Source organism: Anas platyrhynchos, chromosome 1 (genome assembly GCF_047663525.1).
Source record: "Anas platyrhynchos isolate ZD024472 breed Pekin duck chromosome 1, IASCAAS_PekinDuck_T2T, whole genome shotgun sequence".
NCBI lineage: Eukaryota > Metazoa > Chordata > Aves > Anseriformes > Anatidae > Anas > Anas platyrhynchos.
Window position 1 is genome coordinate 137,663,356 of NC_092587.1, and position 22,782 is coordinate 137,686,137.

General features: G+C 39.0%; 1 protein-coding gene across 4 annotated transcripts in view; it reads left to right on the plus strand.

Annotated features, from left to right (window-relative positions):
* The window catches only part of CYFIP1 (cytoplasmic FMR1 interacting protein 1), a 63,509-nt gene that overhangs the window by 10,625 nt on the left and 30,102 nt on the right, over positions 1–22,782 (plus strand). For 2 of the 4 annotated variants that reach the window (XM_027446895.3, XM_005024843.6), the window contains exons 2-22: positions 1,854–1,977; positions 2,156–2,245; positions 3,652–3,729; positions 4,621–4,722; positions 6,002–6,183; positions 7,498–7,594; positions 7,732–7,860; positions 9,176–9,280; positions 9,474–9,565; positions 10,875–10,992; positions 11,618–11,740; positions 13,189–13,314; positions 13,520–13,686; positions 14,251–14,398; positions 16,276–16,429; positions 17,634–17,790; positions 18,388–18,484; positions 18,826–18,902; positions 18,996–19,104; positions 19,653–19,772; positions 22,166–22,365. In XM_027446895.3, coding sequence (XP_027302696.1) covers positions 1,861–1,977; positions 2,156–2,245; positions 3,652–3,729; positions 4,621–4,722; positions 6,002–6,183; positions 7,498–7,594; positions 7,732–7,860; positions 9,176–9,280; positions 9,474–9,565; positions 10,875–10,992; positions 11,618–11,740; positions 13,189–13,314; positions 13,520–13,686; positions 14,251–14,398; positions 16,276–16,429; positions 17,634–17,790; positions 18,388–18,484; positions 18,826–18,902; positions 18,996–19,104; positions 19,653–19,772; positions 22,166–22,365 — 2,588 coding nt within the window. In that variant the 5' untranslated portion in view covers positions 1,854–1,860. Of the gene's footprint in view, positions 1–1,267; positions 1,380–1,853; positions 1,978–2,155; positions 2,246–3,651; positions 3,730–4,620; positions 4,723–6,001; positions 6,184–7,497; positions 7,595–7,731; positions 7,861–9,175; positions 9,281–9,473; positions 9,566–10,874; positions 10,993–11,617; positions 11,741–13,188; positions 13,315–13,519; positions 13,687–14,250; positions 14,399–15,813; positions 15,962–16,275; positions 16,430–17,633; positions 17,791–18,387; positions 18,485–18,825; positions 18,903–18,995; positions 19,105–19,652; positions 19,773–22,165; positions 22,366–22,782 lie in introns of those variants that run through there. The other 2 variants (XM_072030463.1, XM_027446899.3) reach the window with 2 other exon arrangements.

Here is a 22,782-nt window from a genome sequence, read left to right on the forward strand (position 1 = left end):
GAACTGGGGTGTGTTTGAGGAGGAGGAGCACGGAGGGGCTGAGGCTGTGGGGGCCCTCTGGAGGCCACCAGGCCCCAGCCCTGCCCCAGCAGGGCCACCCAGCGCAGGCTGCCCAGGCCCATCTCCAGGCGGCTTTTGGAGATCCCCAAGGAGGAGACCCCACAGCCTCTCTGGGCAGCCTGTGCCAGGGCTCCTCACCCGCACAGCACAGAAGTGCTCCTGGGGCTCAGGGGGAGCCTCCTGGTTGTGCACAGGGCCTCCTGTCCTAGCACTGGGCACCTCTGACAAGAGCCTGGCTCCATCTTCTTTGCACCCTTCTTTCAGGTGTTTGTGGACACTGATGAGATCCCCTGAACCTCCTCTTCCCCAGCTCTCTCAGCCTGCTCATAGGAGAAGGGCTCCAGTCCCTTGCTCATCTTGGTGGCCCAGTGCTGGACTCTTTCCAGTATGTCCATGTCCCTCTTGTACTGGGGGACCTGGAACTGGACACAGTGCTCCAAGCATCCTCACTAGTGCTGTGGAGGATGTTTGGGCTGGGGAAGGGCGCTTTGTCACTTTTCTTCCGTGAGGCGCCAACTCCCCTTTATGTGGTTAAGTGGAGTAGCTTTTAGCTTGAAATGGGGAACCCTTATTTCTCTCTGGGTTTTGAGTATGGGTGGAGGAGGTTTTCATAGCGGTTTGTGGCTGTTCACCTGTCCCATGCTGCAGCACGGGAGGGAGCTGGGCAAGTGGGGATTTCTGCTCTGGTAGTGAGTCTGTGGGGAGAAGTTTCATGTATGAAGGAGCCTCTCAGTTAAGCTATCGCAGGTAAAGTGTGTTGGCTTTTATTTTAGCTAAAGCTTGATCTATAGATACTCAGAACAAAAATATTAAAATAACGTTTATTTGCAGTGCTCTGACTTTTTAGCAACTCTCATCCATTTCCTTCAAGCTAAAACTTAAAGAGTTTAACCTCCTCACTGGACTTGTGCCCAGACATGAAACTTTTTTTGACATTTGCTTATTTATTGGAGGGAAGATGCCGTGTGTTTTTACCTGCCCCTCATTGGGAATAACCATGGTGGCTGTGAAGCAGCTCAAGCTGGGTGTGGGATGGTGTTGGGCAAGCGTCCCAGGGCAGCTCTGCCAGCAAGCACTCCTGTCAGTCCAGTCCTTCATCATTTTTCAGCAGGGATTGCCGACTGCGTGATATGGATGCTGCTTATTTATTTACATGTATTTTAATGAAACCTCACGTGCTCGGGCTTGAAGCACAGCTGGAGCCATGGTTTCAAGAAGCAAAAGGCCTGCAGATCTTTCTGATGGTAGCTGTTTGAATGTGTTGGCAAGCTTTCTCCATATGTGGTTTGTTGGTTTTGCAGCTACAGCTTCGGATGCAGGTTGGTCTCTGAGGGCAGGTAGCTTATCTGTTCTGAGCGTTTCCTTCCTTTTGCTTTGGTTTCTCTTTTTGCTTTTTTTTTGGTGGCGGTGGTCTGTTTGTTTATTTACAGATTGTCGTTATGTGTCCTTGTGGTTAGGTTTGAGGGCAGTACTTCTCTTCTGTGCATTGGAGGCCGTTTTTTCCTCTGTTTTTGCTGCGTTTATGGTGTGCAGCAGTGGGGAAGGAGAAACGTTTCTCAGATCATAAAAGGAGGAGGTTGTCAGTCCAAAAAGTCTTTTTTAAACTTGAATACTAAAACCAACTGAGTTTTGGTTTTACTATTTCTCTTCCATTATGGTGTCTAGGACATGTCTTTATTGATGGGAAACTGCGTATTTCCCCCAACAGCAGGAGATCCCTGCTCTTTGCTACATGTACGTGCAAGTATACGCATGTGTATATATGTATGTATTTGTTTTCTTTTAAACCACAGGTGCAAAATGACTGCCCAAGTAACACTGGAAGATGCCTTGTCCAATGTGGATCTCTTGGAAGAATTACCACTACCAGATCAGCAACCATGTATTGAACCCCCACCATCATCTCTGCTTTACCAGGTCTGTTGTCATATCAGGAAAAAATAGTTTTGCAGATCTTTTGTGTAAGTGTGTGCTCTTAAAAAGCAAACAAATGAACAGAACAACAGCAACCATAAAAAACAAACGTGTTCATATTTACAATATTTATAAGTCCTTTTCCCCACCAAGGATTTGATTCTATCTGTTTTCTCTGCAGCCAAACTTCAACACTAACTTTGAGGACAGAAATGCATTTGTCACTGGTATTGCAAGATACATCGAGCAAGCTACAGTCCACTCTAGCATGGTAAGTAGCTGTTCAGATACATACTTTTTCTTTTACCTGGAATAAAAAAAGAACATTCCTCTTGCATTTCATTGTTGTGGTCACAGAAAACAGGAATCCAGGTTACCTACAACGCTTTGAGGAAGCAGTAAGATGAAAAAGCATGTGGCATTTCTTTTTGTACACGTACTTCCTGATAATTTTAGAATTTAGTTTTTTCTTGATCAACCAGTGTTGCTCAAAAGTTTGATGCTTTTGCTGTGCATTTTCCCAGTGTTCTGAGGTGAGTTTGTTGTGTTTACAGCTTTCTGTTGTAACTTAAATGAAAAATTAAAAATTTCCGTCCTCCCAAATTTCTTCTGCTTCTGTGTCGGGTTAGTGGTGTTCAAGGGCTTTGTTGGCTTCTTCGCTCTAGAGTGTATGCATTAGTGGTTTATTGGTGTCCTTTTGGATAAGGTCTTCTGTGGTGAGTGTGTATGTTAGTGGTTTATTGGCGTGCTTTTGTATAAGTTCTTCTGTGGTTTTTAACAGTTCCACAATAGAAGATAAGACTTAATATGAGCAGCACCATCTCTGCTGACGGTATTGCTATTGTGGGATACAAAAGAACTTATAGGTTGCAAACACTCGTCTGTACTGAACTCTCAGTTGTTTCATGCACTTTTGAAAAATGAGGAAAAATACGTCTTGTAATTCTAGAAGCCAGTTCACAAACTGTGGAATGGATACATTAAACACCTGATTACATGCTACTGAAAATTATGTAAATTTACACTAGTCTGCCTTTAAAATTACCTGGTGACTCCTTACCCATCTTTTGATTGTGTTTGTATGTTGTCAGTCTTCTTCCTGGACATGTAAATTAAGATACTGCTTTGCATGTGCTGATTCTTCCAACCTTGAACGTTCTACCTGCAGTCCCCAGCTTTTATTTATAAATCACAGTGTCTTTAATTTTGGGAAGAACAAAGCCAAAGATAATTTGATTTGGTGTGATTCTTATCAGTAAGTAGGTGTAATTGCTGCAGTTGTCAACTAGTGATCTCATAGGTGTGTGCTGGCTTACGTGGTATGAAGATTTTCTCAGAATTAGGTTGGATGCTAAAACATGACTGAAAATAGATGGATTTTTTTTTAATCTGTTGGTTTTTATGCAAGCTGGATTTCTATAACTGATTAATTCAAATATCTTTATTTCAGTGGTATAGACAGCTCTGATGCATGTAATGTGCCGGCTGCACCTATTTATTATGGTCATGCTACTTTACATACATGTAGCATGACGTATCATTCAGTTTGTAATACGCATGTGTTTGTACGTATACATCCCAATAAGAGAAATAGGTTTGTTTGGAATGATGGCAGACAGGTGGATTTAATCCTTTTGTTTTACAATGCTTAATTATTACGGAATGTCTTTCTTACAGAATGAAATGCTAGAAGAGGGTCAGGAATATGCTGTCATGTTATACACATGGAGAAGCTGCTCAAGAGCCATTCCACAGGTAAAGGATCAAAACTGAACTGTTCTGCAGGATGTGAACTTCTGTCTTGTTTTGAATACAATTTTTTAACAAGCTCTGAAACTTAGTGTGCTCCTGAATTCAGACTCCTGAGTTAGCATGCTGGCCATGCCATAGAATAGTGTCTTTTATCACTTGGGAAACAGTTGGCCTTTTTGTTTTTTTTTCCAAATATTTAAATTCAGAACAGGTTTAGCATGTGATATAGCAAGTAATAATTAACATTTAGGTTATGCGTTTAGGTTTGTAGATATCCTAGGTAGGTAGTCATTTTCTAAATGTCAGAACTATGCAGTGTTTTCTTGATCTGTATACGAAAACAAACCCGTGCGAATAGATGACAAGTCTATAAGCAGCCTCAGGTATCTGGGAATGGTTGTGCAGGCAGGGAGTGGGAAGAATGTTAAGATAGATCAGAAGACTGAACAAAATTATAACCATGCAGTTGACAACAGCATGCTTTTTAAGGAATGTGTAATGCAATTTTTGCACTGAAATGCAAGGTTTATTCCACAGTTTAAATATTTAGAGTGGAAATCAGGTGATCTGTTTTATCTTTTAGTTCTGGCCCTATTTTAGTGCATGACTGAGCAAATGGGATAATAAGGTGGAAAGAATATTGTTCTTACTATAAAGAAGTGTTTGAAAACTGTCTGAAAAATTATTTGCTGTGAGGTATTAGAAAAATCTTTTTTTTTTTTTTTCTTTAAACATGCGCTGAATCTTACATAACAATCACAAAATTACCAAGCCCAGCAACTTATGCCTCTTCAGAATGATAATACGTTTTCTCAAGTTGTTGTTTGGATTCTTGGTTTGTGAGACTTTGTCAGGGAAAGCTGTAAGTGTAACAATCTCTTTAATTGTCTTCAGGTCAAGTGCAACGAACAGCCTAACAGAGTAGAAATTTATGAGAAAACAGTGGAAGTTCTGGAACCGGAAGTCACAAAACTGATGAATTTTATGTATTTTCAGGTAAAAGCAACGGAAACAAAGTTCGTTAGTATGCTTCTATGTTTATAGTCCTGTTTGGTATGGTTAATAGTATGTGCTCAGATACTCAACCTAATCATTATACGTTTTGGGGAAAAAAAAGTGTCATAGAAGGATAGCATGTCTAATGCCTGTCTTAAAAACTTTAGGCAATCCTGAAAGCATAAGACCTTCAGCATAAAATAGAAGGTAATTGCTTGTGGTCCCTGCCCAGCACATGGGGATAGCTCTAGCACTTCAGGAGGAAAGGAGATAGAAATAGAATACATTTCACATGCATCCATAAGAGTGTTGCAGCACAGGAATCGTTTGTTGGGGAGCGAGGGATCCACAAATTTGGACATCATAGCACCTGGTACAGCTTTACTACAAATTTCTGTAGCAGAGGCAAGCTAACCCAGTTTTTCTGACCTGCCAGCTACGCAAACTCAACGTGGACTGGAGAATAGGCATCTGTCTTTCTTTCTCCTCCCATGCTGGCAGCGTGCCATTTTGTTCAATGGACTGAGGCTGTTTCCAGGCAGTGTTCTGAGGCAGCCAGAGCAGTTAGAGCCTGCAAGCCCCAGAGCATGTAGGAAGAGGAGAATGAATGCAATGTGACATTTCCTGTCATCTTCCTGAACTGGTGGATCTTACTGACTACAAACAGTCTCATTTCATTCAAGATTGTTGCCCTAAACTAAGAACAGATTCCTCTTTACATTTGAAGCTTTTGTCTCTTCGTACTTTCAATCTCCATCTCAAACGGCCCTAATGTGCACTTGGAAATAAGCCCTCAACCATGTGCAAGGATATTTGTGCAAATTGGCAAGTAGTACTGCTAATCACTGGTGGTTTTTTTTAAGAGAATGTGCCTACAATCTGCCTTCTAATGCATATATATTTCCTCACTAAAGAATATGAAATCACTTGCTTCAAAGGCATTTAAAAATTGTGTGACTTCAGTTTGCAAAGAGTATTTCCCATTGTGCCAGGCAAGTTCTGTGGCTAAAATCACTTGTGACACTTGTGCATACAGGTGGAACTGGAAAGCTTGTGCTGTTGCCTTGTTGGCCTTGCATGCTTTAAACAGTTTTCTGCTTCAGTGGTGCTTTTCACTGGACCCTGTAGATGTACCAAAAGTGGTCTGTTGTGACAGTGAAAGAGCCTGCATAGAGGGGAAGACAGACAGGTGTCAGATCTCCACTTGTGTGATAAAACTTTGTTTTCCTGGAAACATCATGGCTTTTACTCCCTGACTATTTTTTTTTCCCCCTGTTAGCGAAATGCAATTGAACGGTTTTGCGGGGAAGTGAGACGCTTGTGCCACGCAGAAAGGAGAAAAGACTTTGTCTCTGAAGCCTATCTGATCACACTGGGCAAATTTATCAACATGTTTGCAGTTTTAGATGAGCTTAAAAACATGAAGTGCAGCGTGAAGAATGACCATTCGGCCTACAAGCGGTAAGCTGAAATGAGCAGGGCCAGGGTTTCTGCTGCTGGGAGGCAGACCTCCCACGAGATGGCAGCAGTTGTTCCTTTTTTGGACAGAATTCTCTTCAAATGTAGTCCCTTCACAGGTAAAACAGATAAACTTTAAAATAGAGGTACAACGACTGCAGCTAAGCAGTTGAGTAAATCTCCTTCCTTTCTGCTGTTCTTCAAGCAACAGATGGTTCTTCTGTCTTTTAATGTAAAACTATGAAATGCTTCTGTCTTGGTGAACACTGAATGTATTGAATATGCATTGCTCAGTGCAGCTTTTCTTTTCAAGTTTCAGAGAAAACTGACTTTCTGGTCACTTGTGCTATTTTTGGCATCCAGTTTTGATATTTGTTAGCTGAGAGTTGTTCTTAAGACATCTCGGCATTGCTGTTAAGAGGTTGTGGCTGCGGGTGTAGCAGGAAGGGGAGGAGGGCAGAGTATCAGCTGCTGAGTGTTCTGCTGGGGCAGCCAGAAGATAGCAGTTAGCTTTTGTTGGACGCAGTGGTCAGGGCAGCAGGGGAAGATAGGCTATCTTTACGCCAGCTTTAGCATCTGTGGTCTTTCATATAGAAAAGCATTCAAACAACTAGTCAATTTTATCTATGCTGATCCACTTATGTGAGGTTTATTTATTTATTCGCCTCTACCAGTAAGTGCCATTTGTAGTAGTTGTGTCTGGAGACCTCTTAAACTTACTTGGTTTGCCTTTTTTTCTTTGGAGGCATGCTGTTGGAGGATAAATTCTGGTTTTGGAAGGCTGCATTTTCCTGGGTTGTTTTATGGCTTGGATCTGTAGATTTACTGCCACCTGCATCAGTTGAGAAATTCACCAAATAGTTTTCAGTTTGGGTTGAGTTGGGTCTTTTAACTAGAATGCAGTGGGGCATTTGGGATTGAAAAACAGTTAATTCAGGGTATATTGTATCTGTATATCTCTTATAGGGAACTTTCACCTTTCTTTTCAGCTGTTTTCTTAAAAAGCTTTCCCTGTTTGGTAGAATAGGCTCTTGGCACAGCTTTGTAGCATCCATAGCCAGTGTTTGGTTAATGCATTTTTATAATGGCCATGTCTCTCAGGTTCTCTTTTGGCTTGATTCAGGAGTTTTGAGGTGGGAGGTGCACTGATGGTATTGCCATTATACTGACAGTTACAGGTTTGTTGACAACTTACAGTTCCACTGACTGTCTGGTAGATACGAGGATAATTGGGTTTCAGTTAAGATGGAATAAATTTGCTTACAAGCAGTGCCACTGAAGGGAAATGCTGTTTTTGTTTTTCTTTTGTTTACAAAGAGCTGCTCAGTTCCTACGGAAAATGGCAGATCCTCAGTCCATCCAAGAATCCCAGAATCTCTCCATGTTCCTTGCTAACCACAACAAGATAACACAAGTAAGTTCAAATTGTCTTTTTTGCAAAATACTGAATGCTTTACAGAACCATTACAATCCTTTTAATTTGGTAGTAATCATTGATCCTGTGGTAGTGTAACTCTTTGACTAATGCTTTTTTCTTCTTTTTTTTTCCAGTCTTTACAGCAGCAGTTGGAAGTGATTGTTGGCTACGAAGAACTGCTTGCAGATATTGTGAATTTGTGTGTGGACTACTACGAAAACAAAATGTATCTAACACCTAGCGAGAAACATATGCTTTTGAAAGTAGGTTTCTTTTCAGTACAAGCTTAAAGAAAGGTTGAAGCAGGACGTAAATTGATTTCTTATTTTTTTCTTCCATTTGCCAGAACCAGCTGAAAGGAGTTACTCAAATGATTCCTGTTTTTCAATTCTGATGTCTTTTTTTGTTTGTTTTTAATACCACATGCTTATCTATTTAGAAAGTTTCTAATCCATTTTTGTTCTTCATAAATTGAAGTTAACCCAACTAAATGGTAGCTTTGCTAGGAAACTAATTCTATTGAATGGTGTTAACACTTCATAACAACAACAGAAAGGAACTACTACATTTTATTTTTAGATATGTGGCATATTTGTATAAAAGGTTTTTGGAGGTGACACTGTATATCAAAGCTTTCAGGAAACAGGCAGCTTAAAATTAAGGTTAGTAAGGAGACAAATTTAGTTAGATGGAATGTGCACGTGTAATAGGAGAGTGCTGGGCAATATGTAGCGAGGTCAGTATTACCAGCAACATGTACTGACAGTAAAAGAAAAGGTGTAGATTAAAAATTGAGAATTTGTTTAAGGACAAATATTTTGAATCACTTTGGTGTTTAACTTTTAAAAAACTCAATTTATTGTGACCACACTGAAGCACACAAATAGAATGTTTGCATTCTGTCTGTAGAAATATTTGGCATCTTTCATATTTAGGCCTTTTGTTCAGTAAATGTGTGCATTGAACAGGCTAAGTTTCTAATGCTTGGCTCTTGTAAGTACTCAATTGCAGGTTTACATTAATGAGTAATTTGGACAAAATACAAATAGTTGTTTTTTTTTGGATGCTTCTGAGCTCTTGTGCATATAATTCAGAGAGATGCTGACGGCCATAAAAAAGGAACAGCTCGGATATGTTAGTCCTAAACTTCTATTAGATATCTGTTTGCACATACAGAATTTTAATAAAATGGAAGAGGAAAAAATGGTGTGTTAAAATAGCTGGGCTCTAGTTTTTTTTGTTGTTGTTGTTGTTTTTGTTTTGGTTTGGTAAGCCTTTTACAAATGAGAAACATCATTTAAGGATAATGAATCAGGCTAATAATAATGTTGAAACTATTAATACCATAAAAGAACTCTACCCAGTGTGTGAATTTTAATTTTGGTTTTGTATCAAAGTTTGTTTTTCCTGAGAAGGAAGCTTGAAAATACCTTCTGTTTAAAGGGGACTGGTTGTTTCAGGACTCTGTATTTTGAACTTTTTTTTTTTAATGATATGAAGAACAATCTTACTGCAGCACGTTTTTACCCCTGACGTCCTTTTGCAGAGAATTTATCTTTTTTTTTTTTTTTTTTCCAGGTTATGGGCTTTGGATTGTACCTGATGGATGGAAGTGTCAGTAACATCTATAAGCTGGATGCAAAGAAAAGGATCAATTTAGCCAAGATAGACAAGTTCTTTAAGGTTGGTTAAGAGAGCATTTCATAATGTGTAATTTTAAAGGTAACTGTCTTGCATTTTAGATGTGCACGCAGTTTTATATAATTTAAAAAAAAAAACACTTTGCACTTTCATGTGGGTAAATAACGATTTCCTTTCACTAAGATTTGTGTTTAATCGTTTATTCAATCTGATTTTTTCTATTCCCTGCGTACAGCAATTGCAGGTTGTCCCACTCTTTGGTGACATGCAGATTGAACTTGCAAGATACATTAAGACCAGTGCCCATTATGAGGAAAATAAATCCAGGTAAGGGGGAGAGGGAAACAAAGAGGGGAGTGTCTGGGGGCTGGGGATAGTAAGATCCCAGTAGGGTATATTTATATAATCACCTGGTAACCTGTGGTCATTACTCTAATAGGATTTTCACCTTTGTTTACTTTTTGTTTTGGATATTTCACAATTAATGTACTTCACATAGTAAATGCAATTGAAAGGACAGGTTATTTAATGACCTTTCTATGCTGGTGAACTCATTCTTGCATCTGTGACGTTGCTTATCACCTGGGTTGGAGGAAATACATTTTATCTTACACTAATATAATTTTTATTTTTTCCTTTAAATGTGAAACTTTCTTTAAAAGAAATGAAGGATTATACTAAGCAAGGTGAGCAGTAGTGCATGGGAAAATAGGCATGTATATATTGTATATGGAGCAGCAACTTAGCTTGTGTCCTTTTTTTTTTTTTTTTTTTTTTTTTTTTTTTGCTAGGAGTGCAACACAGCAAAACAGCTGGGGAATGCAGCCAATTTTTATAGAAATGGTTCCATGGTTTATAGTTACTGCTTTGTTTTTAGTGGACGTTTCTGTGTTCCTCTGAGACCTTCCCTCTATGCAGTTATGTAAATTTAGAATGTAGTGCTTTGCATTTTAATTCCTGCAGAAAAAAAAAAAACATGTAACCTGCATGTAATTGCTAAGAGAAAATCAAGAGTAGCGAGCCTACTGAGCTACTAAAAGTGTGAGGCTACTTAACATGACACTCTTGGTAGCATGTCTTTTGTGTCCCTCTTGATAACATGTTATTAGTATTTAGTAATACATTTTCTTTTTTTTTGCTTGGGAGCATACTATAGGCTCTTCTTCATTAAACATGAATAAAGAAAAATATTCTGATACATTCTAAATGTATCTCATGGCCTTTACTTGTCCCTCTGCCCTGCCTTTAAGTCCTTTTCGGTCCTGTTCATAAGTGTATGCTCTTGAAGAGAAATGGTGGTTTGTATTTCACAGTAGCAGCCTTCAAAATCAAACAAACAAAAAAAAACCACCCACCACCACCAAATCACACACAAGAACAACAAAACAAACAAAAACACCACAACAAACAAGCTTGGAAGAAGTGCTTTCAAGTCAGAAAGGCAATCCATCACTAATTTGCCATGTGCAGGGTCGGAGGTAGAGGTGAGAGGAGAGGAAAGGCCTCAAATGGAGGAGAAGGAGGATTAAAAAAATAAAAAATTACGTGTTTTCATTGTTTCTTTTTAGTATCAGTTGTACTTTTTATTGCCTAAACTGATTTAGGTGTGGGTTTTTTTTTTTGTCTTCTGGAACAGATGGACATGCACGTCTTCCAGCAGCAGTCCCCAGTACAATATATGTGAGCAGATGATCCAAATCAGAGAAGACCATATGCGTTTCATATCAGAACTGGCTCGTTACAGCAACAGTGAGGTGGGTGGGATTAGAGCTATTTGTGCAGACTTTACGTGACTAATTAGCAGCTATTGTTAAATGTCTGAAGACAAGGCTAGTAACCTTTGTGTGATATTTGCACTAAAATTTAAAATGTTATCCTCTGATACTATCTGCAACGTTCTTCTGCCTATATATATATGAATATCCCAGAAATGTTTTGCATGTCTCTTTTGGAATAGGTTGTCAAGCTCTTACTCCAAATGTGTGCTCATAAGGCATTGAATAAAGTTAAAAGTTAAGCAATTAGATAAAAAGAAGTGAACATATACACACACACATATATATACACACATATGCATGTTTAAAATACATTGTATAAGGTTCATATATTTATATATATAAATAGAATTTATCTGCTTGCTGTCATGAATTCATCTGCAACAATGTGATTGGGAGTACCAGTGGCTTCTACCTCTTGACCAGAATCTGTGAAATTTGGCTAGGTAATTCTCTAGAAGAAAAAGGTGATATTAATATCCTGTATGCAGGTGTTGATATGTGACACTGTTTTAATGCTTAAAAGAAATCCGGTTAGAATATTGACTACGGAAGCTGGACACAGCATGTTCTAAAGCTTTTTGTTTGTTTAATGTTGTTCTAGGTGGTGACTGGTTCTGGTCGACAGGAAGCTCAGAAAACAGATGCAGAGTATCGGAAGCTCTTTGATCTCTCTCTCCAAGGCTTGCAGCTTCTCTCTCAATGGAGCGCACACGTCATGGAAGTGGTATGTTTTCTGGGGAATAAAAGCAGATTAAAAAATAGTCTGTTTGGAGATCTTGGAGAGGTTTTGCTTTAACAGAACAAAAAAATACACGTTGTGTTTTTTTCCCTTACTTCCTCTTTTTGCTCTTCCTTCACTTCTTTTTTCCTTCTGCTCCAAACCATGTTCTCAGAGAAAGGCAGCAAATAAGTTCTCAAAGGCTAGGAGTAATGTTGCAGCTTTGAAGATCCAATAGCCTGTACAATCTCATATGCTGCATATAACTTCTTATATTTAATGGACAGGTGATCACCTGTGAGCGTTGGCCAGATGCTTTTGTGTTGCTTTTGACATACGTTTTGTAGACTGACTTCATTTTTCTAAAACCTGCACCAAAGCATAACCTAGAAATGGTTGAAACAGATGACATGTTGTATGAGAGAAGCCAGACTTTCTCCTGTTTGTTTCTGATGTCTGAGGGAGTGTCAAGTACTGCATGAATCAAGTGGACATATCCAGAGACTCAACTTTCTTTCTGTTCATTATTTCTAACTGCCTCTTTCGAAAGTTGTACTTTCAAAAATTAGTTGTACTAATTTATGTTATTATTTAGATCACTAGTGTATTTTATGGTGAAAACCTATTTCTCCCTCTGTCCTTCTTAAGAGATGTTCCTGTCATCTGTTTTTGGCCTCTGCAACTCCTGGATCCATTCCCTTTATTTCTGTCATCACAAGTACTGTATTCAGACTTTCTCTTCACAGGACAGTGTTCCTATTTTATTATAACTTTGTAGAAAATGTCTCTTTCTTACCTTTGTTTTTATCTTCCCAGTTCTGAAACAAATTTTCCCTGATGACCACATCAGGGTTTTTCACCCTATTAGGTTCATGCTTTTCTTTGTCTTTCTGTTATATATGGATTCCCTTAAGTACTTCCCATGTAAGTTCATCTTCTCCCTGTCCTCCTCTGCCCATCTATTCTGACATGGATTCACTCAATATACATCATGTCCAGATAAAAAATTTCATGAAATGATTATTGTCCAACTTAATGCTGTAAACTTAATGACCCCAAATTACCTCGTTTAATAATTTTTCCAGTGTCATCTTGGAGCGCTCAGATTGCAGGGTGTGATGCTTTTCTTTGCCATAGGGAAATTTATGAAATTATTAATCTGCTATAGTAGACAAATTTGTATTGCTGTGTAATCTAGCACTTGTGCAAAGATATCAACCAGAACCTATAATTTGTTGTGAGAAAAAATGTATTTGAATGTAACTATAATTTTTCACCAGCTGTACCCCGATGGATGTTTATGCAGGTTTTGAGTATAATACCAAATATTTTTCAGATGTTCTTGAAAACACTGGGGTATTTATAAGTGTATTATTTGTGTTCAGATCTGTTTTGTGTTTCTCAGGCCTTTTTTCCCACCTTTTTTTCTCTCTATTCTGCCATGTGAACTGCAGTATTCGTGGAAGCTAGTACACCCAACTGACAAATATTCTAATAAAGATTGTCCTGACAATGCAGAGGAGTATGAAAGAGCAACGAGATACAATTACACTAGTGAGGAAAAGTTTGCATTGGTTGAGGTAAGATAAATCTTATTTACTGGGATTTTCCAAAGATTAATTCTATACAAAGGAGAACATTCTCTGTAGCATTTTCTATACTGAGTGGGGGAAAAAAAACAGCATGCCCTGTGCCTTTTAAAAGCCTTTTTAAAAAAGCCTTTTTAAGAAAGGCTTTTAAACAAATTACAAAATTTTTAAAAAAGCTTTTTTTTTTTTTTTCCAGGTGATTGCTATGATCAAAGGTCTTCAGGTGCTGATGGGAAGGATGGAAAGTGTTTTCAATCACGCCATTCGCCATACCATTTATGCAGCTCTTCAGGACTTTGCCCAGGTCACACTTAGAGAGCCATTAAGACAAGCCATTAAAAAGAAGAAAAATGTCATTCAGAGGTAACATTCTTGTTTTCATCTCCTCCTGCATCCTTTTACCCCAGGTTTTATTAATTTTAGTGCAGATTGTCCAGCTGATGGATTTTGCCTCTTCTGTCTGTTCTTCTTTGTAGTTAGCTTGGTTGAATATGTACTGTGAGTCTAAGAAATTAAAAGCCCAGACTCGTAAACGAATGGCTGTCAGTATGGCTAAAGTGTGAATCTTGGCCGTCTTGAGCTTCTCAGCGCTACTTCAGGATTTATTCTATTGCCTGTAGTTTATTTTTATTTTAAAGAAAGACTAATTTTATTTTGAAGAAAGGTGTTACTGTCCATCTCTCTTACAATTCCAGTGTTTCCTTGTGTCTCATGTTTCTCTGACATAAAGGAGGAGGGCTCTGAACTATTTGTTTTGAGGAAAAAGTGTCGAATGATAATTATGTGGATCAGGCTTTCTTGTAATTGTTAGCAAAATCATTTCTGTTTCCTTGAAGTTATGCTGAGCTCTAGAATCCTAAAAAGTGAAATGTTCCCATCAATGCACTTGGATGCGTGTGGGTCTGAAGTAGTGTGAATTGTGTTCAGTGTTTTGCAGGCCATCAGGAAGACTGTCTGTGACTGGGAAGCAGGTCATGAACCTTTCAATGACCCAGCTCTAAGGGGAGAAAAAGATCCCAAAAGTGGTTTTGATATTAAAGTCCCAAGGCGTGCAGTGGGACCCTCCAGTACTCAGGTATTTTCCTGTCTAATGGTTGTGATATCCATCAATGATTATTGCATGTCATGTTTTCTCTCTGGCCTCAACTACTTAAAAAATGCAAGTTTCTTTTGGAATGTTCAAAATCTACTTTGATTAGATTTGTATTTGCAAAAATGATGTATACTTAAAATCGTCTTTCTGGGATGCTGTCACTTTTTATTCTGATGTGTGATTTTCCTAGTGTTCCATCTCCGTAATGTGACTCACTTAGAAATATTTTCTCATTGAGCTCCTAATGTTTAATATAATATTTGATTTATAAAGATTTGATTATTTCTTGACTGATTCCTTTTTAGACTCTTTGGTGTGGCTGGTGTATTTTTTTCCATCAAATCCCATAAATTATTGTTTTAAAGTAATTTAAAATGATATTTAAAATTCAGATACTCTCACATATTTAAATGATGACAAGATCTCTCATCTTGTTCAGTAATGAATAATGAAACTGCTTCTTAGAAACTGTTTAATATTGTGCTGCTCCTAAAACAACAGTTAGTTCAAGTGTGTTTCCCGTGGTAGTCATCAAAATCCCATGCTTAGATGTTGGTTCTGTTACCTCCACGTAATCCCTCCTTTTTATTTTATTTATGAATTTGGAGAGCATATGGTCTCATATTCGTAATTCAACTGAGCAAATGAGGTACCGAGCACTTTGGGTGCAAAACCAAAGGCAACTGTGATATGTAACTAAAATATTTTTATACCTAAAACCTGTGGGGAAGAGAACACACCTGGATAATAATCTTGGGTAATAATAAGTTGCTTAAATTTTTGCTGAGGTGGGTTTAATGAAGATTTTGGGTTGAATTCTAATTTTCTAAACAAAAAAACACAACCTTTTTTTTTTTTTAAAATATCACCACTAGTGTGCTTCTCCAATGGTTGGTGTGTTTAAGGGCTTTGTTTCAGTGGCTGGACCAAGCCCTTTGGAGTACCCATTTGTCGTCTTTCTCTGCTCCTAGGCTGGCACACGTGTTTGTCTCGGCTGATGTGAGGAGGGCAGGTCAAATATATCCATTGTAGAAACTTCTTCCTCAGTCTCACAGCTCTAAAATTGCTGTTTATGAATATGTGAATTGGTAATGCTTGGAAATCTTTGTGAAATGACTTGAGAAGCTAATGGCTGAGGGCCTGGCTCTGCATCTTCTGGGAGGAATGGGAACTTTTCCGTTCTCCTTTGGGAGCACCGGGTGGCTCTGATCCTTCTGAATGAGGAAACCTCTCAGTTTTAGAGCGTACTGCCTTCCTTTGCATGCTTACTGCGCTGCTTTTCATTTTTAACAAACTAACACGTTTCCTCTGCTTCTGTTTCCCCCTTCCTTATTTACCCGTGTGTTTTTATTAACGGATTCTCTCTCCCCTGCCTGCCCCTGTCTGTTGGTTTTTAGCTCTACATGGTTCGCACTATGACAGAGTCCTTAAACTCTGCCGAGCTGTTGAAGCAGCTCAAGGCTCTGGGACTGGAAAAGCTATTGCATGTGACACACAAGTTTCTGAGGCAGTCCTACACCTATCCGCCTCTTTTAAACTTTGGTGGTAAGACATTACTTATTACTTCTTCTCCTTTTGTGGTGATGTGAACTGTTCCACGGCAGACGCTCTGCTGCCCGATGCCAGCGGATGCCCCTTGGCACGGGCAGGCATTTGTGCTGGTGCCTAGGCTAGCGCTGCGTCTCCTCCTCCTGCCTGCAGGGCTTTTTACCCCCACGGTGCCACAAAGTTTTCCATTTGAAGTGGAGCGGTCGCTTACTGATAGTAGTAATTCTCAGTGTTGCTCAACTAATGTGCCATGTGTATTTTCCTTTTTCCCCTCCCCCCTTCCACCACAATTGTTTCCTTTAATGATACAGCTTTACATGGTGAGAACTATGTTAGAGTCCCTCATTGCTGACAAAAGTGGTTCCAAGAAAACCTTGAGAAGTAGCCTTGAGGGACCCACCATATTGGACATAGAAAAATTCCACCGCGAGTCTTTCTTCTACACTCATTTGATAAATTTCAGTGGTAAGATATGTAGATGATCAGTGTCCAGCTTAGCATGTCCTAACACCTCTAACACGACCTGGAAAATGTTTCCGATTGCCTAAGCCAACTTACCTTGGGTTTACTTATCAAAAACCTCGGTCTGGCCAAACTTTTTCTGAGACGTGATATTCAATATTGTGGTGGGATTTTTATTTTGACTTGTTATACGTTTCAGTTATAATGGGTCAAATTTCATACTGTTGCCTCCCTTTTATATTTTTTATGTATGCATTCATGTAAACAAGGGACAGATAAAGCCTATATGCAATGAAATTGTAAAAAGGAAGTAGCTTTTGTGTTTTGCTTCGGGGTATTGATTTTTTTTTTATTTTAATACAGAGGAAATGAGTTCTCTGTTGTGGTAAATTCGATGTCATTTCACTACTCTTACTATTCAGTTAATTGTAATCGGAAACATGCTGTCCTAAAGAATTCACCTACTGACATTGAATGTATTGAGTCCTTGTCATCACCATGCTGTGTTGTCTTTCATTTTTGTTTTGTTGCTGGACTCCTTTACCCTCCAAGAAGGGGGAGCCTGTTTATTTCTATTGCAATGCTCCTGGCATAGAGCACTTTGGTCTTTGGAAGTTTTTAATGTAAAAGTTCATTTCTGTTTTGGGTCTCAACCTTCTGCAAAAGAAGGCTTGTGCTGAGCGTTTACTGGAGAGGTGGGAGAAAGCACATCCGTGTCCCCGATAGTGTGGCCTTAGAAACTTTTTATTTTAATCCCATCTTCATGTGTCTGTATATCATTTCCTGCCCATGAAATCAACAGGGATGTGTGGAGTGACTCAGTCCTCCAGGGGATAGGTGGTCCTGATGGTTCCCGTGCAACGTTGTCTCCCTTGCCTTCTGCTTCCCAAGTTCTGCGCACAGCTGAGAGCAGCCCCTAAATGAGAAGTTAAGCTAGAAACTCCCCTGTAATGGTGAACGTAGTTTTTCCATTTAACTGGTAGTCTCATCCATGGTATTGTCTGTAATAAGGCACCTCTTTGGGGACCAACACGGAGTTCAGAGCTATTTGAAAAAGTCACAGGCTTTACATTTTCAGTTTACACATCTGGCCTGTGAATAACTCACGCTTGCTTTTTTGTTTCACATTGCATCATCAGAATCATAATTGTGTTGTTCTTGAAGTGCTTCTGTAAGAAGTTTAATTCTGCCTTATTTATCCTGTAAGAAACCCTGCAGCAGTGCTGTGATTTGTCCCAGCTGTGGTTCAGGGAATTCTTCTTAGAACTGACCATGGGCAGAAGAATCCAGTTTCCCATTGAGATGTCCATGCCTTGGATTCTGACGGACCATATTTTGGAGACAAAAGAGGCATCAATGATGGAGTAAGACCTAATTGTGCTCTTCCACCAAACAATTTTTCATAATGACTGCCACTCTGTGTTATAATGCTACTGCTTTAATTGGTTTTGACAAGCAGTAACTGAGAAGGTACTCTAAACCTTCATAAAGTTTTCTTCCTGCATTTGCTGACTTCCAGAATTTTCAGCTTTCTTTTCCAAGTGAATAATTGAAATCTTAAATCTTACATACAAGTATCATTACACCAGATGCTGCTCTCTGGATGAGCTCTTCTTCTGGCTTACTTTGTAGCGTGCCTCCTTATTTGTAATCAACATCATTGATTACTTACTCGGTGTAATCCACACTAGTAAGGGCATGGTTCCATTTAATTAAAACTATATCTGTGAAACAAGTTTCAAACTGTAAACAAATCTATACAAATTCTTAAACTAACAAAAGACTTTTTTTAAGGAGCAAGTGTTTTTTTTTTGTTGTTGTTGGAGTTTATATAAAAAAACCTTTGTTTTTATGAAGTGTAGATCACTGTTGGCTGGATTATAATACGTTCATTTTACTGTCTTGAAGAAGCATAATCTCTGCAGACATGTAACTTGTTTTCTTTGTTCTTTTTCATTCAGGTATGTTCTCTATTCTTTGGATCTTTATAATGACAGTGCTCATTATGCACTTACTAAATTTAAGAAGCAGTTCCTCTATGATGAGATTGAGGCAGAGGTAAAGCAACCTTACCTACTGGAGAAAAGTAGTCTGTACCTTACTGTCAAAACTATGTTAAAGGCTAAGACCTGTTGTAAGAGATACAGAACAAATGGGGATAAGGAACAGGCTGAGAAGACAGAGGATGGGTAACTGGTCTGGCGATAACTTGCGAGGAAACGTGTTGATCTGTGGAAAACCACTAGCATTAATACTCCAAGCTGATGCCATCTTCTTGTGTTAGGAAATTTAGAAATGTTTACTCTCTTAATGATTGCTAAGCAGTGGGAAGTCTTGGATTAAGTTCCCCTCTTCTAGTTTTAAGTAGCCATAAATGCTTGTATTTTTTCCCTCTTAAGGTAAACCTGTGTTTTGACCAATTTGTCTACAAGCTGGCAGACCAGATATTTGCATACTACAAGGCAATGGCTGGCAGGTAGGTATTCCAGCAGCAACAACTTTTATTCGTGCATTTCTGCTCAGGTTTGTCATCTACTGTGCTTAAGCGCTTTCTTCTTTTTTTTAATAGCCTGCTTTTGGATAAACGGTTACGTTCAGAATGCAAGAATCAGGGAGCAAGCATTCAGTTGCACCAATCCAACCGCTATGAGACACTGTTGAAACAAAGACACGTCCAAGTGAGTTAGCTCATTTTCTGTTTTATTTGCTTTGCCTAGCGATTTTCCAGTGATACTGATTTATGTAGGTATGTAAAACTACTTATGTGCTTTATATTCTGCCATCTTAAGTGGCAGAACTGACCTTTTGAGATCATTTTTTTCTGTTGTATTAAGGAGTAAATTAACAAAAATCTTACCAGGACATGTTTTAATGTGAATGTCTGTTGCAGTTAAGCAAACACAAGCCCAATAGAAATGTCTTGTGTGGTAGCATTGTCTTCCTAATAATGCCTTTCACCACTTCTGAATGCGTTGTTGGCACAGTGTCGTGGAGGCAATAGGACGCTGATAGAAATACCTAGATGTAAATACAGTAGGTGACTTTACTTGTTTTTGTGAGAACTGAGATGTAAGGTAGATCCATCTACTTTATTTCTTTGTGTTTGGAATGCAAGATCTCCATTTAAAAGTCTGTTACTCTGTGGGATCTCATAGTTCCTGTGCAGCTTGTCTTGTCATTTGGTATTCTGTTCAAAGCTTAAGAGCATTTTTTTTTTTTTCTTTAGCTTCTCGGTAGGTCGATAGACCTGAACCGACTGATCACTCAGCGCATTTCAGCAGCTATGTACAGGTCAATGGAGCTGGCGATTGGGCGATTCGAAAGTGAGGATTTGACTTCCATTGTGGTGAGTGTTGTGCCGCACTTTTGTCAGTGTCAGCACTGCAGCTGGGTGTCTAGAATGCTACGTATTCTTTATTTGAGCAATAGATTTTATTTGCATTGAGACTGATAGACATCTAGCCTTCCTCCCCTTTTTTTCCCCTTTATTATAAATGTGTGTGTTTGTTAATGGTAGAAACCAAAACTGTTTTCTGAGGTTTTGCTGGAAGTCCTCTAGATGTTCTCTCAGTGGATGGATGCACAGTCACTCCTGTAGGTTGAAGAGGCTGAATTATTAAGAGGCAAACTTGTTTTTATCCCAAACCTTAGTTAAACGTATGCGTGGGAAAGAATTTAAGCAGCCTTATAAGAAAAATAACAAAACTGTTCACTCTGATGTTTTGGTTTCATTTCTCTGTACGTGTGAAATCATATGGTGCTATGGTTGATGTTTGTCTTGTTTACTAAATCAAGATTGACAACCACCCCCACTAGAGAAGCAGTTTATCCTTGCAAAAGGCATTCTTTTGTGGTGTAGTTAGTATGTGCAGCTATGTCATAAAGTATACTTGCACATCCTCTGTTGCAACTGTAGACTTTTTTTTTGTAGACCTTTTTTTTGTAGACCTTTTTGATTCTGATGGGCCATGTTTTTAATTGAGAGTTGTAAATTGTAAACAGCACCGGTAGAGAAAGCATGCTAGGAGATGTGAGGAAACAAGGAGGATGAGCAGTGTCTTGATGTAAGCTTTTTGGAAGCGCACACTTCTGTCTGCACTTCCGCATTAACTGCAGACCAAAACAAAACAGCACTGTGGCTGGTAGAACCAAAAGGAGTTTGTTTACCCAGGCAGCTTGGTTTCGTAGCTTGACAACATCAAGCCAAATTTTTTGTGGAAGAATAAGATCTGACTTGTGCCTATGGAAGGAGAGCATCTGTGCAATATTGAGGTGTCCTTCTGAATTAGCTTCCCGATGAAAATGTTAACGAACAAATTTTATTTCCAGACAGCATGAATTTGACAAGTAAATATGCAGTCAACAAGAAAAATATGCGCTACATTCTGTTCTGCTGGAATGAAAAAATTAAAAGTTGTGCAAGGAAGTTTACCATCAATCTTGATGTAATGGTTATTCACCTGTTAAATTTTGTCATGCAGTTAGCTCCCTTGATTCTGTGTCATTCTTTACTGGAGATGAATTAAATACTAACCATAAAGAGGGGCAGGAGTCTGGCTTTTCACACCTCTTTGGTGCTGGGTGTTATAACCTTCAAATTACTTTCTTACTGGCTAAGTGAACAGAAACCATTGATGTGTTTCTTAGGTCATAGATTCTTACTCATAGAGTTAAAAATTGGCAGGGCTAAGTTGTTGTCCATCCCACTTGCCCTCCTTTTTTTTTTTCCCTCTTTGTTTTTCTGCAAAAATCATTTTTGCTGAAAACGACTTAGTTTCTTCAGTAAAAAGCTGATACTAATAGCTTAACTAATAAATATTTTCTGCAGTTCTACAAGTTAGATAAGTTAAGTGAAGTCAGTTGAAAGACTGAGCTATTTTAGCCCTCAGATTGCACTCAGCACTGTCATAACCATCATAGTGGTTCTTTTGGTTTGCTTTTTAAAACTAACTGTCACAGGTTTGAAAACCCTTTGAGAAGTGGAGCTATAAAATCAGACCCTGTATGGGAAGATGACCAGGAGTTTGCACAGCCAAATAAAGCCCAGTTTCCATTGGACATTGCTTCGTATGTGACGGCACAAATATGTCACTGCCAAATAAGCAGTGCTCGTTGGTATTTTTTGGAACAAGAGGTGGTGTTCTCTTTTTGATTCATGGGCTGTTTTGTGTGAGTGGTTGTGTGGTTTTTATTTATTTATTTATTTATTTGGCACCTACAGGTTAAAAGTTCTTTGCATCTTAGTGCAGTCTTTACCTGAGTAAACCGAGAGAAGGATTTATGGTAAATCTGATGTTATCCTTAGTAGCGCTACTACAAGAGAGAGGTCACCAGTTCCCCTACCCAGCAGAAATGACTTTGTGATAACTTGTGAGGTAGGAAATGCAGAAGCTGTCTCTTGGCCTTTGTCTGATCCCATTTAAATGTTGGAGTTTTTACTTTCGCTCAGTGAAAGAAGAGATGGCCCAGATCTGTGCTTGAGACAGCTGCAGGCGGTGTGGACAGACGTTACTGAACGCTCTCAGTGTCTCAGAGGGTTTGGTGGGACACAGATATGAAACAATACTGAGAGCACAGATTCCTTCCAGCTTTATCACTAAAGTGAGAGATGGGAGAGCAGGCACTAGTTCGTTTTGACTTCTAGTCTATTTGTCAAGGTTTTTTTATGTACTTTGTTTGAGATTCTCCACTTTATTAAACATGCTGCTCATTGTCTTTCCTCTTGCTTGTTTTTTGTAGGAGCTGGATGGCTTGATAGAAATAAACAAAATGACTCACAAGCTTCTGAGCAGATACATGACCTTGGATAGCTTCGATGCCATGTTCAGGGAAGCCAATCACAATGTGTCAGCCCCTTACGGCCGAATCACTCTTCATGTCTTCTGGGAACTGAATTACGATTTCCTTCCAAACTACTGCTACAATGGATCCACTAACAGGTTGGCACGGCAGCCTTTTGTTGATTAAAAAGTTCTTTGACTCTCCTGCAACTTCTCTCCCAGCAAATGCTGACAAAGTCCATCACTATTCTTTCAGTGTATTTTCCACTCCTAACGCTCTGTGTGAAATGAAGGGGAATGAGTCATTTTACTAAGCACTGTCAAATGTATAAAAGACACTTATTAGTCCACAGTAGAAATGAAAAATCAACCTCGGCATCCAAATTCTATGACATTTTAATGACTCTGCTATGATACGCTGAAAATGAAGTGTGTCCAAAAAGCACTGCAGCGTGCATATCAGGAAGACTCTTTGGTAAATGGGATCCTCAGCTGTGAGATGATGAAATTAAAACTATATTGTTTGTTTCTGCATTAATGGGAAGAAAAAGGATTGCCTGCTGGAAGGGAAGAGTT